We start from the raw sequence: 20,712 nt of genomic DNA on the forward strand, positions 1-20,712 counted from the left end.
TTCAGAGGTGAAAGGGCAGAGAGAATAATGCTTGATAAGAATGACAACAGCAGGTCCATCTTATGACTCACCCTTCTGCAATGTACAATGTCAACCACAGATCTCTTTGGAGATAATATGAAAAGGCCTCAGCATTTTTGGCAGTGGATTCTAGCTGCTATAATGGAGCTCACAGCCCTCTTGCGAATAATTCACTGAAACAAATTCCCATAAGAAACCATAAATAAAGTATTGACTAATATTCTGGCCTTTATTGCTCCAAATTGAGTTTACAATGCTGACAAAGTTGACCTACAGACGGATGAGAAACTGACTCAAAGATATCTAGAAAAATCCCTGAATGCAGCCACTGCACTGATCAAAACTGAAAGTAAACTCACTTCACTTTCTGGCATGAAGCCACTCTCTACCTTCATGTTCCCTGATTCTTCCCTTCTTCCACCAACTTGATCTCAGAGGCTTTAAAGACAAGGAAGATTAGAAGTCTCCCTGACCCCCGATGGGGAGCAAAAGCCATTCTCAGCTCTCTAAATATGCAGGAGAATTTAGGAGACAGGAGAGGGTTTCACACATTTATGACTATTAGTTATAGGCACTTAAGTCACTATTTTGGTCAATACTGTGGAATACTAGATGCCCAATTCAAAATGATGAAGTCTGAGTAGAGTTCACTGACTCTTGGATTGCTGTCATTTGCCTAACTGTTTAGTCTGCCACTTAGAAAACGATATATTTAAAGATAAAAGACACACTCTTTGGGGCTATGAACTGTGAAAAAAAAAATCAGCTGATGATAAAACCAACTGAATCTTTAATGTAGATGCCCATGTTAAGGCTCCTTCTCAGATGAGATCTATTGGAAGAAAGTTGCTGATCAAGTCTGTACTACCCACATTGCCACCATTACTGTCTAGGTCCACCATCCTTCTGAACATGGCAACACATACACACTATAAACTGGATACAAACTAAAGGACTCTGTGTTTCTGGCGCAGGGGATATCATGACACCTCAGACTGTGATTTCTATTAAAAGCTGCCCCATTTGTCTTTCGGTAAGGGAAGTCATTTTGCATGAGTCATAACACTGGCTACTGAGGGTAGACTGACTGTATCAGACCTTTGACCTCCTCTCAGAGTTATCAGTGGTGCTTTAGCACTGTAGACACTTTTTCAGGTTATGGTGTTGCTGGTCTAGTCTGATCAGCCAAATACGGCCATATCACTGGAGCCCTAGAATCAAAACCTGGTCATGTTTTTGGCATTCAGTATCATTTTCAGTCTGAAAGTAGTTGAACTATTATCACGAAAGCCATTCAGTAGTGGGCTGATAGTAAAAGTATTTGGTAGATCTTCCATGTTTTCTACCATCCACAAGCATCTAGAACTGCTGAGCGTTGAAATGGCTTAGTCAAAAATGAACTTAAAAAATTCCTAACTCTACTCACCCCCTTCTTCTGGTCTATAAGCTTTTGTAAGACAGTTTGGTCACTGAATAAGACCATCTTCAGAAGTGGGTCAGCTGCTTCCTGGGTAATGATAATAGGGGTGGGGCATACACAAATCTGTTTTGCTAATTTGAGATTTCACTTTGACTATTCTTGGGCATGGTGTGTCTTTCTTCCCCCAATATCAACCACATCTCTGCTTGGCTTGTAATCCTCTGCTTGTTTTTACAGTCCAGGTAAAACTGGCTTAGGATGTTGAGACTTAACTTGGCTTCTGTTGGGCTGACACGATCCTAGGTCATACAGAAATTAGTTATTCGATTAAGTACACCCTGATCACTGAGCTTTAGGACAGAGGCCTACATGGACCAAATTTGGGGTTTTACTGAGACACTATAAGTTTTTTTTTTTTCTTTTAATGCCCTTGTTCTATTTATATCTGACATATGTGAACGAAATGTCCAAATGAGAATATATGATGATTGGAGAAAGGTGGAATCCTCACTCCTGGAAGAGAACACACTGATTTTGTGGATGTGAAGGGGGCATAACATATGGGGAAAGATATGTATGATGAATGAGAGGCACATTAGCGATCTTTGTTTTTCAGAATCACCCCTGGAGGCTTTTTTAAAAAAGAAAAATACTTTGGTATAGCATTCCTAAACTGTTGTGAGTACTTATGACAGATCTGCCATGTTCTGCCAGATATCTTTAACAATGATTTGATCATGATTATCCTTAATTTTACCAAGAAGTCTATGAAAACAGCAGGGCATAACCCCAACTTCTACACTTCTCAGGTAAAACATACTTCCAGATATTCTCCCCACCTCCATTCTTTTTTTTTTTTTTAAAGATTTTTATTAAAAATATGGCTAGCATACAACTTTGTATTTGCTTCAGGTGGACACCACAGTTATTCAACACTTACATACCTAAAGAAGTGATCATCATGATATGTCCAGCAACCATCTGACACTGCACAACACTGAGGCTGACCGGCCACCTGGAAGCATTTTAAGGGCACCTGGTTTCCTGAATGATGCAGGTGTCCCTTGGGAGATGATGGCATCAATTTTATACAACACTGTCTCTCCAAAGGCATGATGTATGCCCTAGGAACTGTTCTTATGTGAAAGACATGTATTAACTAGACTTCGTTTCCAAAATATGGAGGTATCCACCTTAAAGGTTTTAATAACAGACATTCAAGAGTTTAAGGGAAACACCACCTATAGGTAACTATAAGATTACTGTGAAGATCTTGCCACTTGAGGTAACCTTGTTTTCTTGGGGGAGCTACTGGGAAGTATGGTTGATTCATTATTTATGGGTACCCAGCAGGCTGATTCATTATCCTATAGTGAGGGTAACTGAATTAGAAAAGGTGGCATTAAATTAGTCGCTGGCTTTAGCTAAATTGATCAATGACACCACAGTTGATTCTGGAAGGCACTCAAATCAACCTCAACTTACCGGGCAGGGTTATCATAGATGGTAGAATTGCCCTAGACTTCTACCTTGTGGACAACAGCAATTGCTAACGCATCCCACAGTACCTGGATTAACGTCTTGTGACAAGTGCAAAGATCAATACCACAGTGAAAAAGAAAGCCATCTGGCTTTCTAAAGTAGACATTGATGGCTGATGTGATTTGTTCTGCTAGTCGGGTCTGAGTCTCTAGAGGCTGGCCTCATTTTGTAGTTTAGAGTCCTGTTGATAATAATCTTAATATTGTATGATAAAAATTGAATGGATTTGTTTCTAGCCTCTGGCGTTCAGATCAATCAGAATGTCATACTAATGGAAATTCTCATGGGAAAATGTTCCAGAAGCCAAGATGTTGTAAAAATGAGGGGTAGATATGATCAGGAGTCAGTTCTCCATGGGTCTATTATAGTTGTAGACATCTTACAACCAAAGATACTAAGTGCCTTTGATCTGGAAAAAAAAAAAAAATTAAAATTGTATATTGAACTAAAGGTTATCTATTTGACAACCTTGGAAGATAGAGATTGTGTCTTCCTCCAGAGCAAAGGAATAGGCATATGCACTGCCCATTATAAAAGATTTGGAATCCCTATGCTCAGGGTTCCTTTCAAAGCTATAACAGAAGCTATTAGATGAGGAGCTATTATCACATCCTCTTATGAGGCCCAGGAGGACTGGGGCTCAGAGTAATGGCAACAATGCTGATATTCTGGCTACTACTCTTATTTTGAGTAGTAAACTGTCCTTTGTCTCTGACCTAGGGATCTTTTGACTTCTGTTAGCAACTGTAAAAGTGTGGCAATTATGTAAAACTCAGACCCTTAATAGTCCTTGACATATTCCTCTGAACATCCTGTGAGGCATAGACTGAGTTCACAAGGCTGAAAAAGAAGGACTACTGTTTACATCACAAGAGCCCTTATCAGGCAATCCATCAAAAGTTTCACCAAAGTAACAACCCACATATCTTCCCATGCTTTATTGAAATCGAGACTCTACAACAGCTGAGAACTCTTGATTCCATTAAAAACAAACCTCTAAAAATTGGAAAAAGAAACAACTATTCTTTATATTTATTATCTATCCTTCCCCAGCTACTGTCAACTAGTAAGATCAACTATTAATAAGTGTTTAAGATAGTGGCACAGGTAAGGCCTGAATATCCTTAAATAAAATTGCCTGTTTCTTTCAAAACTAGGCAATATAAAGAATGACAGTAACCTCAAGCTTCCTGGGGTACATTATTGAAGTTATAATTAGGTGTGTCAATACTTACATTTGACTATGAAGAAAATAAAAGATGAAAATGTGAATATCAACCTACCAAATAGATTAACGATATTTTGGAATGTGAGAAGAAACTTTGTTTTATGAAGAAAGGGAGAGCTTTTCCAAGGGCCTACTCGGAAGAAATGAACCAGAAAAGGGAGAATTCAGAAAAATTATTCGGACAAAACCTACAAATACTGCTGAGTAAGGGTTTAGGAAGCAGAGAAAAAAAGCAGTTCCCACCCAAGGGAGCCAAAAGTCTTATATAGGCTGGAACTGGGAGTCAATGTTATTTGCAAGAAACTCCATAAAGAGTCAAAACTTTATGTGAAACTTTACAAAGTGTAACTGTTATTCACCATGTCCATAATTGTATGTTTTGCATTCTTCAGTACGTTGGGCTCCTTAATTCAGTGCAGTATAGTGAAAACAACATGGACTTTGAAATCATTCACATCTAAATCTGAATCCTGGTTCCAGCACTTAAAAGCTGTTTTCTTGAGCAATTTACTTGACCTATTTTCTCAACTATAAAAGGCAAAATTATTGTGTTAATTATAAGTAATATATGTAAAGTAGTCAGCACAATTTCTATTATAGAGAGGAAATTAAAGAAAATATTGATAAATATTATCACCATAAACCTACAATAGAGCAAATAGGTCTTGAATCTAGGTATTCTGACTTTAAGCCTGCATTTCTTTTTACCAAAGAGACATAATGAAAGGTATTATAGGATGTGGTCATATCTACCTTTCTGGAACTGTGTTTATGATTGGGATTAGGAAGAAATAAAGCTGAAAAGAAGTTCAGGGTCAGTTTTTGGAAGCTCCAAAATGCCAAGTTAAGAAATTCTGAATTGAATAGTAAACCAATGAATGATCTACAGAATGAAATGGCATATTGAAAGTGTTGTTGTTGTTGTTGTTGTTTTAATAAGAGTAGTAATATGTGAAGCAAATACAAAAAGAGAGAAACTAGAGAAAGTTAGAAAATTATTGCACTAACATAGCCTAAATCAGCAGCTTTCAAAATTGTCACTCGAGATTAGCATATTTGGGGAACTTGTGCTACATACTACATTCCTAATTTTGATGATAAACAAAGATTAGAATATTAGAAGTTCTGACGAGTCTGTAGTTAGTTGTACAACAAATCATCTATTTATCTAAATAATATTAAATACCTTTTTTACATCTGACAATACCCACTATTTTCTTCCTAAGTTATTATCATTTCTCAAATAAGCTAATCATATTCCTCCCAGGTTTTAACTTTATCAGTCAGCTTTGCCTTACTGAGAAAAAAATGTTTGCATTAGAAATTTCTGTCATTACTTCCTGTAAGATGAAATAATTAAAAGGGCAAATTAAAAAAAAAAAAAAAGGCCAAACACACAGCTTTGGTGTTCATAGCTCAGAATAATTGTCGTGTGTAATTAGTAAATATTTTTTATGGTTATAAAAATAAAGAAAACAGGAGTTCTTTTATGAAAACCTGACAAAATATTTTCCAATAACATGGTCTTTATGATATTTAAATTTTCTTTTTAAAATACTCCAAACAGGTAAGAAAAATGTCATATTCCATCCTTGTATAATTCGGAAAGAAGTTTTATACTAAAGAAAAAATAAATGTAAAAAATGGCAATGCATTCAGAAAACATTCCTTATAGAAAGCCACATTCGATCCTTCAGAAAGCAGATTTACAAAAACAATGAAAAATTTCTCACTTCTTTATGTTTTTTATATCTAAAGATTTTGTTGGCCTTTTTTTCCTTTAGAATTTGGTAGAAATGTTCAGGGCAATGTAAGATATGTTAATGGTTATTAAAAGTAAAAAGTGTCATAACACTCAAAGTATTTATTTTCAGAATAAATATATAATTTCAGATCTTGCTAAGTATGAATATTTATCCTTCAAAAGTTAAAACAGAAGTTTACTCAATATCAATAAAATGACTATGAACTTTTATTAACTTTAAATAGGTTCAGAACATCATTTTAAAAATGGAGAACAAATGAAATTAGCCAAGATGTCTCTTTTTACTTGCGCCTGAACTAAGGGAATATTTCTCTAGTGAAATAGCACTCATTAAAAAATCAGTCATAAATACTGACCTAAATAATAGAAATGTGAAATTTGAAATATTTTTACAAAATAATTTAAAATAAGCCAGTAAAGCAAATGCTGCATAAATTGAATTATTAATAGACAAAAATAAAAGAGGTGCAAAAGTAATGCATATGTTGAAATGTTGGCAATTTTAACAAACTTTAAAAAGAATTTGTGTTTCATAAAGTCGTATTTAGTTATTTAATTTTCTTCTCATAATTATTTCCATTCTGCAAACCAACATTTGTCTTGTCTTATTTCCTTGGAATAAATAAGCTAAAGGTGACTAAAAAGGACAGTGAGAATGCAAATGAAGTATAGCTCCTTCCATTGTTACTTCATTTTAATTCTTCCCAAGAAATACTTAACTCAAAGTAAATCAGTGCCATTTTCAGCTGGTAATACATGATAAGTATGAAAATGAGTCCATCTTTGACATTTAACATGCAAATTTACATTGCTTTCAGGATCTGTATGTGTCCATTAAGGAGAGGAAGTGGTGAGCTGCTGCTTGAGCTCTATGATCCTAATTCATCAAACTTCCACTTTGCTACTCTGTACAACAGGAATATGATATATGTAGCTAAATGTTCCAACCAGCCTGGTGGTGAGTACTTTACTACTTGGGAAGGAGGGCAAGACTCCCTAAGACAACAATATCATTTCAAGTTGTTTTTTGAATTTTCAATGCTGTTAAATTGACCAATTTATCTCGGAGGGGACGTATTTACTGAATTATCCTCTAGAGACGTTGATTTAATTGGTGTGGGTCGGGACATGGGTTTTTATTTTAAAAGCTGTCCAACTGATTGTAATGTGCAGCCTGGGATGAAGACCAAAGGCTAAATAAAACCCTCAGGACATGACTGTGTTTTTCAGAGGCTGACTGCTTGGTGGCTTCCCCCAGCCCCCTATTCCCATCAGTTTCATCTTCAGTTCCACTCTATGTTATTATAGAACTGCTGGATTTTTCTCCTCAGATAACCTCACCTACTTTACAGAAAAACAGTGGGGAGGAGGCAAGTGCACCATTTGAGAATGATACCCTGTTTCCACCTTGTAAAATTATCTGTATGTTCATGGCTGCTTCCTCATGGTCTCCCACCTCAAAGGAGAGGGTATGCTAGCTCCTATCCAAGCACAATGTCATCTCCTCTGTTCTGAATGCCAGACCCTTCATGTCCTGAACTGTATCTTCCAAATGACCCAGTTCTCACCTGTACCTCATTCTCTCACATGCACTGGACATTTGTTCTTGATTTTAAACCTCTCATATCTTAAAAACAAACTTTCTCCAGTTGCATACTCCTGTCTACTAACCTAGCTCTTGTCTTTGCTTCATAGTCAAGCTTCTGCTTTTCTCTTTAAGCCTTAATTTTCTCACCTCATTACTCCTCAACTATAGCCATGTGTCTTTCACATCAACAATACTAATGAAAATGACTTTACCAAGGTTACTGGTGACCTCTTGGTGGGTGAATTCAATGAGCTGTTATTTTCTTGGCAATTCCACAGCATTTAACAACACTGACCAAATCTCTTTTATAAAAGCTCTCCTTCTTGTGGTATTATAATACCATTCTCTTGTATTATTCATCTCTGTTTTCAGCTGTTCCATTTTTAGTCTCCTTTACAGGATTAACTTCCTCTGCTTATTTGTTGTACACTGATGTCCCTTTCAGTCTACTCTTCTAACTCCTTCTCTGTATTTCTCTTATCACTGACTTAATCAAAAGTCATACTTTTTTAAAATCAGAATTAATAGCCACCAAACTGAAAACTCTGCCTTCAGTGTTGCCTCTCTCCATTCATATTCCATTTTCTATAATGTCCTGTACACTGATATTTTATATGTTTGCCCCTCATATCCACCACCATTCTCATTAGCCTTCTCTACTATGTCTTTAAGGTTTAGCTCAGGGTCTTTCCCCTGTAGGAAGCCATCTTTTTGAGCCCCAGGACATTCACCTTTAAATAGCTCTAGTATGGAACTTATGATAAAGTATTATAATTATATATTTACTTTGGAATCTCCTTTTACCTGCAACCACTGAGAGTAAATAAACTGTAGGTATGGACTTTGTCATATCTTTTTATCCCTATTACCTAACGCAGTGTCCGACTGGCATATAATCATCACTCAGTAACTACTCGTTCAATGCATTGCATGAATAAGCCATTCTGTTTTCTTGAGGAAAAGATAATTCTTGCTCAGCATTTTCTCCCTTTACCTAAAAAATAATTAGCATTTAAATATTAATGTTGTTAAATAAATGATTTCCAAAATAAAGAGATATATAGTAATATTCAACTCAGAGATAAAATGACTAAGTAATATTTTCAAGGTCAATGAAATTTATTTCCCCAAGGTTAATATTACCATTTCTATCTTCTGTCTTTTTGTTTCGAATTGTCCTTATGACTTAAATATTGTCTGTGTAACCAGGCCTCTGTTGCTTTAGAGATGGTCTGTGGTTGTTTTATTTTGAAAGTACTGTGTTTTCAATGAGACTGTACATTCTTCAAGGGTATGATTTGTTCATTTCTACTCAGTGTTTCTTATATTGTGTCTAGCATAGTGGGAAACAAAACATTCATTCATTTAAGTATTTGTGAGTATGTCTGGCATGTGCTGGGCAATGCTAGTTGTTGGGGATGGTGAAGCTTTTTACCTAGGTCCACAAAAATTACTGTAATACTAGCTAAGCAGTAGAACATATTTTATACATTAATACAAGAAAAGGTCTATCAAAATATGATATATCCTGTATGTTCATATCAGGGGTAAAAATCATGATTTGTAAAATTTCAAATAAATTTCAATATTAAAAATTTCTCCCTTCTCACCATTCATGTCCATTTATATTTTGCCTATGCTTTTTGTTTCCTATTTGGTGGTCTTTCCCTGGTTTGTACATTTTTCATTTCACATTGTATCTTTCATTTTGTATCATACAATTCTGTATTTTGAGTGCATAAGTGAAGTGCCAGACATTCTAGAGTTCACACTGTGATCATTTAATCTACAAACTCTCCTGCGGGAGAGAGATCCCTTACTTCTTCCACCATGTGAGGTCACACTTTGAAAGTTACAATAAAAAAGCCAGTCCTGACCAGACATCACCTCGCACTTCTCAGCCTCCAGAATGTGAAAAATAAATGTTTGTTGTTTAAGAGCTGTTCGGTTATGATATTTTTCTTATACTGCCAGAGAAGACTAAGATAAACGTCGAGCTAAAAAAAAAAAAAAAAAAAAAAACCTTAACATGTTCCAGAATCAGTAATTTAACTTAAGAATATTTAAAATTTACAATGGAAAGAAGTCTTTACTAATCACCTTGTGCACATGCCCTCATCAACTTACAAGAAAGCAAACCAAAGCCAAGGAAATGTTTAGCAAGACAAGCAGCTCGTACTCCCAGGAAATGGCTGGGCTGGAAACAGAAAAGTCCTCACTGGTATCTACCGCGATTTACCTGCCTCTGTACCAAACAGAATCATTTATTTGCTAACTATTTACATAGTTTTCTAATAATTTATGAGGTAGCCAAAATGTGTGGAATGCCTTTCTGGACAACTGTTGGAAGGATACATTGAAATGCAAAATTTCTAATTGTTCAGGTAGTTTTGAATTTTGAATGATATACATAAATGCATCACTATTCATATCCATAAAATATGTAAATGTCATCTTATCATTAAAAGACGTTCATCATAAGAGCTCAATAAAATTTATTCTTATCAAAATTACATAATAAATTTCAAACTATTGTTTAAAAAAAAAATCTATCCAGAAACAGAAATGTATGAGAAATCTCCACATCTAGACCATCTGTCTTTTTTCTTTACCATATGTCACTCTATTAATTGCTAATATCACCCTTATTATGCATCATCTCATCTGTAACATTATTTCATGAAACTAAGAAGGCATCAAAAACAACTATAGAAAAACACCTGCTATATGTGTCTCTGGTTGATAAATTTCAGCAGGTTCTGGTTTGCTCTTGGGCAAAATTTTCTAATTGTTTTTGCATAACAGGAAACCTACCAAGGCAACTTTCTCTTGTTACAACCAACACATTACTATCTTCTTAAACTGCTTTTTATAATTCATTGAGTCTCCCACAATATTTATTCAAAATGTTTATTTAGCAACTATCGTGAACAAAAATACGGGCATAATGATCACTGGGCAAAACATTATGAAGAAAAATGAAATATGAATAGGACTTTATATGTGAAAGAATTTAGAAAACTATAACCCCAAATCTCTTAATAAATACTGGTTAATGAGGGTCATAGCTCTCAGGTTTAGCTAACAATTATCTATTATACCAATTGTATATCCATTTTTTTTTTTTTTTTACTTTGTATATGAAGACAGGAATTTAACCTAATTATGATCCTTCTATTTAATCAAAGGCAATAGATGGATAGACCACATTGGTAACTGTTCTGTTCTTGGCAACAGCTGAAACAGATCCAATGAAAATGCAAGCATTTTAGAAGTACTGATTATTTTGTTCTTTCTGAGATGGTTTTGGTTGAAGGAGCAAATCTACTGCCCATGAAATGATTGGGAACTGCTGTCAAAAGGAAGAGAATTCGATGCTAAATTCTGTGATGAGGACAGTAAATGTGAAGTAGTTTTGGTGGAGGAGATAAAGGAAAATTGTAGAAGTTAGTAAAGAAATTTTAGAGGAGATGAAAGTTGAATAAGACATTGAAAGGTGGGCAAAATATGTGTGTGCTCTCGTTCAGGTGTGCTTTCACTCAGGACAGGTCAGATATATATGAAAATTAGCATGGTGATTCTGTTCGGAATTGAGATGCTCACATAACTTTTGGTATAGTTGAACAACTGGAAGGAGACAAATCATGGATGATTTTGTAAATCAGGTGAGTTAATTATTATCAGCAGCAGCAGCACCACTGCCACCATCACCTCTACCCATTGTCTGTGTTTAGCCCATATACTAAGTAATTTTATATGGATTGTTTCATGTAAATTCTAAATGTGGAGGGGATGAGAAAAATTGTAGTGATTTTCGAATGTGCTCAAACTTAAAGCAACCATCACCTTAAAATAGACTGCTCTAAACATAGTTTCGTATATTTGAAGCACATGGTAACCACAAACCAAAAATCAACACTACACACAACAAATACAACACTACAGAAAGTCATCAACATACAAGAGAGAAGAACAAGAGAGTAAGAAAGGAACAGAGAACTATAAAAACAATCAGAAAACAATAAAATAGCAGTAACTATATGCCTATCAATAATTACTTTAAATGTAAATGAATTAACACTCCAATCAAAAGACAAATGGATCAAGAAGAGGTGACATACTTACATACACACATACATAAATACGATGGAATATTATTCAGCCACAAAAAAAATAAAACCTTACCATTTGAGACAACATGGATGGACCTAGAGGGCATGATGCTAAGTGAAATAAGTCAGAGAAAGACAAATACAATATGATTTCACTTATAAGCTAAATCTAAAAAATAAAATAAATGAACAAACAGAACAGAAACAAACTATAAATACAAAGAACAAAATGATGGTTGTCAGTTGGGAGGGGTTTAGGATGCTGGATGAAAAAGATGAAGGGATTAAGAAGTACAAATTGACAGCTACTAAACAGTCACAGAGATGTAATGTACACCTTAGGAAATATAGTCAATAATATTGTAATAACTACATATGGTGTCAAGTGGGTGCAAAAATTATTGGGGAGATCACTTTGTAAGTTACATAAATATCTAAACATTATGCTGTACACCTGAAACTAATAATAATATTGAATGACCAAAAAAAAAAAAAGCGACTCCCTGATTTAGCCCAGTTCCCAGTATTTTTGTATTTTTTTATATTTTTGCCTTCCTTTCTAATCCTTTCTTTAATTATCCCTCCAATTACTCCTTTAAGTGGTTCATGCCCTTATGCTGTAAGAGACAAAAACAGTGGTTATTTAGGGCCTTCCAAATAAATACTAATTGAAAATTAATAAAACATTAGTCAAATCAATCAACATTAACTCTCTTAAATGTCTCCTAGTTAACAAATTGTCAATTCTCATAGAAATTCTGTTTCTTTGAACGTCATGAATGTCTAAAATAAACATTCTATATATCATTCTAGTGCTTAAGTCTGCTTATTTGCATAAGCTCCAGCTTTTGGATATCTATTGCATTTTCAACAAAGAAATAATGTTTCCATAACTATAAATTGGCAAATATCTCATATACATATCCCATTTAGGGAATAAAAATTATTGTCTGACTTTATGTAAAATCCATTAATATTAATTTCTGAATTGCTCTTTTTCTTTTAATTCATAATTTGCTATTTGTGTGAACTTTCAGTCCCTTTAAAATCACCATTTCTTGATTGCCCAACCATGCAATACATAGACAGCGGCTATATTAATAACCTCTCAAAGGTGCAGTGCACTGATACTGCTATTTATGCTGCTGTCTGGAAAAAAGCATATTTATTCTGTCCAAGCACCCGTGAGACATGAAAACTATTCTTTGTTCAGACTCACAGTGGATAGTCATTTCAAAACTTCAATTACTATTTCAGCATGTTCCCTCCATTACCATTTCCAGAATCACAGACAGTAATTTCTAATAGCAAAGCGTACTTTATAAACTATACACACATATGCCTTGCATTCAGTGAGTAAATAAAGCTATATATAAATGATTAATATCTGCAGAAAAAAATGTAAAATTTAGATGAAATCAGATCAATGTATGAAGTTTAAATATGCAAATTTTATACCTCCCAGCTAATGATGAAAGACTTGAATGAATAAAAAATGTACATATATATATGTATGTATATGTCATCTATCTTGGAATCAAAGAAACATAATCATATGTTAACATTCAACAAATATTTCTTGAGATTCAAGTCAGTACAGAACTGTTCTTTGTGCTACAGGGTTTATGAAAAATAAAATAATGTCACATTATTTCTGCCTTTGAACAATTTATGATCTTTATAAATGATTCATTCCTTTTATTGAAATGAGAGTCTTAAATGAAAAAAATGGTTTATAGTCTCAATCTTATTTTACATAGAACTTAAACTCCATGATCTAGCTATAACTTTTCTTGTGTGAGATTTTGTTTTTGCATTAACATTAATCTCTTTTTCTTAAATCTATCCTCTATCTTCCCATTCTATTTTGCCACTGAAAAATGCACACATCTAATTTATGCAAAACTGAAGCAGGATATCATTTGGAAAACATGACTTTCCCTATAATGTCTCTTATAACTATAACTTATCTTGAGTGGAGAACACTATAAAAAAAAAATCAACCTTATACAGTTTACTGTTCTAATAATTGTCGGGATATTGATGACAGTAACTCTCATGATACTTATTACACAATGTCCCCCTTATAAAGAACAATGCAAAATATTTACGACCTCAATGTCAGGAAAAAGTTTGCTTTTGTTGTGTCATATACAATGGTTTTTGTGTACACTGATCAAGTTTCCCTATTAGTTTGGTTGCTGTCATATTAAGTCTAATATGTAAGCCATTCTTAAAAGTTGTTTACCAACTTATACTTAAGTTTTGTTTAGGATCCTGTTACTATTTTACCTTATTTTTTCATTATTCCCATTTCACTGTTTACGAATTTTTAATGCTATTGACTTTATCTCATTTTGTAAGCCTTTGAAAAGAAGGGTAATGAATAAGCATCTATCTGTGTCAGGAGTTTTATTTGAATCTGAGAAAAATCTAGATTATGTCTTTTTCTTACTCTTGGTTGTCATTGCCAAGAGACTGGAATATATTCGTTGCTTCCATTTTATCAGTTTCCACTCTCTCCTTAATGCTCTGAAATCTGTCCCCTCTTCCCTCTCTCTAGTCTATGGATAGTCTTATGAAGCACTTTGCCATTTTCAGGTATTTGAGCTTGAGAAAGTGACTCGATCTTTCTATGCCTTATATTCCTCATTTCTAAAATGGAGACGAAAATGCCTCCATTGGTTTGTTTGGAGCATTAAATGAGATGGAGACTATGCTGTGGTTAGCGCAAGGGCTGGCACATAGTAAGTGCCTGAAAAATGGCGCCAATGCTGACAATGTTATAGCGATGGTGGCTCGTCTCCTACAGAACTCTATTTCTCAGTATCTTCACTTTTAACAACATAAGATTTTTCTAGTTTCATGTACTTGAACATTCATCTTTGACTGTATCTTATAAGCTTCTCCTTCCATATCTAGATAGTTGTCAAATATTTTGTCTTTTTCCCTTTATAGAAGCTCTCAAATCTGTCCCTTCTTTATTCCTCTAATACCACCCTCATTCTCTCTGAGAGAAATCTACAGGGTGTGGTGATCTGTAAAAATGTTCTCTGAGAAAGAAGAGCTAACAGAATTTTGAGTACTAAGACACTGAAATATGCAGAAACGCCATTATTACAAATAACAACAAACGAGTAATCAAGAATGCCAGCAGGCTAGGATGAGCTGTTCATTTTTAAACAGTTTAATAAAGTTTAGAAAAAAGAGTCCTCATATAATTTAATTTAAATAATTAGTTGGTAGAAAGTGGTGGGAGTAAGTTTTATCTGCAGTCACGGGTAATATGAAAACTACAGCACTCATTGATTTGTCTTAGTTTAAATTAACTAACTATAGAACCTTAGTTTAAATTAACTAACTATATATCCACTGCCACCCACATCATTACTACTGGATACATAAGCAATTAAAATGGCAAGTCATAGAAATGGAGGTAGTATTATGGTTTAAAAAACATCCCTATCATCCATATCAATGCTTATGCAGGGTAATTTGTGATTTTAAAAAAGGCCCACAAAATTACCAGTGCCTTGTATTACATATTTTATGTTCCGATTTGTTGCTATGTAATTATTAGATTGGGAACTCCTTGGGAACATAACACAGTTCACATACTACAGATTTTCAATAAATATTGTTAAATATATGAACTCAATGTTTCCTTAAAGACTGCATTACTCCTCAAAGATTTCACTAAAATTTATACTCAATAGAACAAAGTTCAGACCATTAAAATGTGTTAAGAGAGCATTTTTATTCTAAGGGCTTTTCTTTACCTTTACATACAGGTCTGTGATCACTCCAAGCAGCAAAGACTTCCGCTATCCGTTGACAGGTGATGCTCTTAGCGCCCTGTAGGACATAATCTTCAGCACAAGAAAACTGCACAGTTGATCCAAGGCTAAAATTGAACAAAGGATTAAAAAACAGGATTAGAAGCATGTAACATAATGATTAGGCTCCACTTCTACTGGCAATATCCAATAGGTAAAAAATGTTCCATAGTGACAAAAGTATCTTTCTACTGAAAAATCAAAATATGAAAAAATGACTCGTACGAAGGTATAATAAAAGTCATAAACATATTAATCTACTGTAAATCAATAACATGCAGATATTGGTAGAGACTGTACAAAGCTGTCATCAAGTTTAATTGTCTTGTTTAATTGTCAAGTTTAATTGTCAAGTTTAATTGTCTGTTATTAGTTATAGAAGTCAAGGTTAAATAATTGACTAAGTGACCCATCCTAAGTAGGTGGTAAATGTGAAGCAAAAAGTGGAACTTCTGTCCTGATCCCAGCGCCTGTGTTCATACCACATTATAGTACTTCTCTAGTACTATAAGCATATTTATTTGGACAAGTATTTGCACATTCACATCTATGTGTGTGTATGTGTGTGTGTGTGTGTGTGTGTGTGCGCGCGTGCGCACACATGTGTGTGTCTGTGTGTTTAGGGCTGCAAATTGAACTGATTGTTTTTCCATATGAAATACACCCATCCTTTATTATTTAACCTATTGTAGTTTAGATTTTGCTTTCCTTTCCACTGAAAGTGAAGGTACTAAAATGATGGTTTTTCAAAACCTTAATTGCTAAGGGTTAATGTTTGCTTTTTTTTTTTTAATGAAAAAATGGCCATGTGATTCCTTTCCAAAAATTCTTAAACAGCAACTCACCAGCAAAAATGTATATATAAAGTCCAGTTTCCTTAACATAGCATAAAAGCCTTTCAGCAGTAAGTCCAGGCCAACTTTCACACCTCATCTCTAGCCCAGAGCCACACACAATGAGCACTTCCAGCAGCTGACAGTTTCTGGTACACACCATGCTAGTTTCTGTCTGCAGGGCATTCCCAACCCTTCTGGCCTACAGGGTCTTACCTGCACCCTCTCACCCAGCCTATGCCTGAACAGCTCCTGCTCAGTTCCCTGAGCTTTCATGCAAGATGACAAGATCACATTCTAAGAAAATATCTCTAGAACAATGTGGAAGACAATTTAAAAGATAAATAGAGAAACGCAGGCCAGTAAGAAAATAACTCAAAACCTTTAGGCCAAGAGTTGGCAAACTATGTCTACTGCCTGTTTTTACACAGCCCAGGAGTTAAAAATGGTCTTTATACTTTTAAAAATTTGAAAAAAATAAAAAAGAATATATTCTGAAATGTTAAAATTATATTAAATTCAAATTTTAATGTCCATAAATAAAATTCTGTTGGAACATAGTCACACTCTTTCATTTACATATTATCTATGGCTGTATTCATGCTACAATGTCAGAGTTGAATAGTTGTGATGGAGACTCTTTGGCCTAAAAAATATAAAGTATTTACTATCTAACCCTTTAAAGAAAAAGCTGACCAATCTCTGGTCTAGGCTAAAGATGACAAAAGACCGAAGTAAGGGGTGGCATGGAAAAGAACAGAAAGATAGCGTATCGTGAAAAACAGGCATTAGAATCTATTCTCTCATAGTGTCATTTTCCTTTTTTCTCTCACTCTCTTTTTAAAACAGTGGTTTTATTTTAAATATAAAACAAATCCAGGAAAGTGTACAAAACAAAATGCCCAGCTCATTAAATAATCATGAATTAAACACTCATATAACAAGAAACAGATGGTCTCTAGCATCTTCTTGGACTTCCTAATGACTCCAAGTTTTTAGACTACCCTGTAGCCTGAGCAGCCTTACAAATGTAAGTCATGGTTAATTCTCTACCATTTCTTACTTCTCCATCTTGGTAAATGGAAACTCAGTTCTTCTAGTTAAAGTCCAAAAACCATGGAGTCATTCTTGACTCATCTTTTTCTTTTACGTTTCACATCTACCCCATCCAGCAAATCCTGTCAGCAACACTTTCAAAATCAAGAATCTGTTTCTCACCCCCTGCAGTGTCTCCACCCTGATCTGAGCCACCTTAATTGCTCCTCTATGTTATTGCCAGTAGTCCTTTTTGCTATGTGTTGTTTCCTGTTTCTGTTTTTGACTCCTTGCAATCTATCCTTAAATAGCTTCAATGCCAATCTTTTTTAGAAGATAACTCAAATTATACCATTCCTCTGCATCAAATCTTCTAATGTTTCCCCATTTCACTGAGAGTAAAATGATCGATGTGATCTTCCCATCTTAATTTCCAGAACTCCTTTTATACCACTTTCTGTCTAAATCTCTGTGTTTTAACCACACTGGCTTCCTTGTTCTGGTGTGAAAATACTAATAATGCACTCGCCTCAGGGTCTTTACATTTGCCCTTATATCAGTCTGGAAAACGCTTCTCAAGAAATCTGTATCTGTCACATCCTCATTTCTGGTTTCTCTTTGCATGTCATCTCACTCATATGGCCCTCCTTGACCAGTCTCTATAGAACAGCTACTTTTATTCTATATTCTTCTTCCTTGTTATTTCCTATACACAATCTGACACATTGTGCATTTAATGTCTTATTGTGTCTCTCATTCTACTAGAAAACTCCAGGCACTTATCAATTTTATTTTCCAATTTGTCAAATATATCCTAGTAGATAGTTGTTAAATACATTATACACACACACACACACACACACACACACACACAGATATTTTTATATGTTTTTCTTATGAGAGTGAATAAATGCTACATGTATCTTTAATAATGTAAATTTATTGTCTAAAATGGCCTAATCCAGAGATACCTTATCCCTGTAATTGGACAAAATTATTCTTGGGTAAAATACTTTCTCAAGGCTAGTTAAATGACTTATAATCCACATGTACTCGCATCCCACCACCTCACACATTTGCCATGTTCCAGAAACAGTAAAGAAAGTAATGTGATTAAAGCACAGCAAAAGAAGACAGAAGTATGAAATTAAGGAAGCAATTAGAGATTGGGGTAGATAAATTGTAAATCTGTAGGCCATGGTAAGGATTTTAACCCTTACTCTGAGGGAACTGGGCAGTTATAGTAGGATTTCAAGCCAAAAGAATGACATTATGTTACTTTATATTTTAAAGTGATAATATTCACTACTGGGTGAAGAATGAACTTTAAGGTGGCAAAAGTAGAATCAGGAAGTTTGGATAGCAATCTATTACAACAATCCTAGCTCTCAAGAGGATGATATGATAGTGACTTATACTAAGGAGGTAGTAGGAACTAATGATAGGAAAATTTTATTATATATTACTATTATTTTATATAGAAGTGCTTAGTATGGGGCCTGGTCCACATAAGAAATTTGAATTACTATTTGCTCACTAACTTAATAAATTAATAATTCTGTCAAGGTCACTCTATTTTTCACAAATCATTATAATATTCTTGTTTAACCAGGCTCTCCTTGCTTAAATAAAGTACATGTTTCTTTTGATTATAGCAAACTAATTCACTTATCCTAAAGACAACTGGTAATAATAAACAACTAAGCGTATTGCTACTATACCAAAGACTGCCAACAATGGGTTGATGGTCTTTGCATCAAATACCCTGCAATCCACCTCCCCAAAAGATTAACAATCTCAACAATGTTTCTTCCGTTTAGAACATTGAGAGAAGTAGTTCTGAGCTGTATTTAACAGTTTAAGCTGCAGAGTCAGAGAGATCTTTCAAACCCTAACTCTTCCCTTTCCCAGCTTTATGGCTTTGAGAAAATAAAAATCTTTCCAAGCTTCAGTCCTCATCTGTTGTGATCATATAATGAAGTATAATTGATAAAGTCACAGTGCCTAACACACATTGGACACTAAATTATTTCCCTTAAACATGGAAATAATTGTGAAAGTCATTAATTTCTTACCCATTATTAAAAGAAAGAATCTTTATTTGGCATCTGCAAGTACCACCATCTAGAATCACAGCTACAGTTTAACATAATATAGACCAGAAATACGAAAGTTCAAAATAGCCCATAGAAGACAGAATTCAATGAAATAACCAGTCTTTTCAGTAGAATCCAGGCTCAATAATATGCAGGAAATGGTTATCTTGAACAAACGCACCGTGTTTTACTTTATGAACTGATTTAATATTTGAATCAAACTTAAAGAAAACTTACAACTAAGTTTGTTAAAAATATGTATTTCTAGGAACATATTCAGTTATACTGTAGTGACGATAAATGAAGATGAGCTGTATCCAATGTAATTTTTCTGTCACCACTGAAGAGACATCTGCTCTGCCCAGGTTACTCAATCTGATAGAACATTCTGCAATAAATGACTGAATACATTTTTAACTTGAAAGTATAAAATCATCAAGCATATGATATGCAATAATATATTTTGGAAATAAGTGTTGATCTTCACTATGACTTTACTGGCCTATGTTTAGGTGATAACCATCTTTTTAAAAATTATACTTATTACTGCGAAACACACTATAACATCAAAGGTGTCAGTGAAAGAAGACATTAATTTTTGAAAATATAAAAAAAGTCTTCCTATTTTAACAAAAGACAGCTAATTTTATTTACATAAGTTAATAAAATATAAATAAGGGATAGAAAAAACAAACAATGGCGGCTGGGTCAGAGAAGAGGACAATGCAATATACAGATGATGTAATGTTGAATGGACACTTAAACCTAAATAATTTTATTAGCCAATGTTACCCCAATAAGATTTAAATAAATAAATAAATAAATATTTAAAAAGGAAGAGAAGAAAACTGTGACACGTTGTAACATGGATAAGACTTAAAGACGCTATGCTAAGTGAAACAAGCCCGTCACAAACAGGGAAATATTATGTGATTACATTTACATGAGGTGTCCAAAATGGTCAAATACATAGGAACAGAAAGTAAGTGGTGGCTGCCAGAGTAAGGGAAATGACTTGCTCTGCTGATACTATCTTTGGAAAGGAGTGACATTAATTTATGACAATGAAATGAGCAATACGTATAAAAAGACTATGATGTTCTTTTATCCTCTTTTGAAAAAAAGTTTTGTTTTGAAAAGGTATGTTTTGAAATCTAGAGTATCTGAAAAACTTATCCATATAATATATAACCAGAAACAATGTATTTTGAAAATAAGCTAATTTATTATCCTCTT

General features: G+C 34.2%; 1 protein-coding gene across 1 annotated transcript in view; it reads right to left on the reverse strand.

Annotated features, from left to right (window-relative positions):
• CSMD3 (CUB and Sushi multiple domains 3) overlaps positions 1-20,712 on the reverse strand; it is a 1,080,109-nt gene that overhangs the window by 610,539 nt on the left and 448,858 nt on the right. Inside the window, 1 exon segment of the mRNA XM_011360386.2 lies at positions 15,456-15,580. Within this exon segment, the coding sequence (XP_011358688.1) occupies positions 15,456-15,580 (125 nt within the window).

This window comes from Pteropus vampyrus, unplaced genomic scaffold, assembly GCF_000151845.1.
Source record: "Pteropus vampyrus isolate Shadow unplaced genomic scaffold, Pvam_2.0 Scaffold54, whole genome shotgun sequence".
Classification (NCBI taxonomy): Eukaryota; Metazoa; Chordata; class Mammalia; order Chiroptera; family Pteropodidae; genus Pteropus; species Pteropus vampyrus.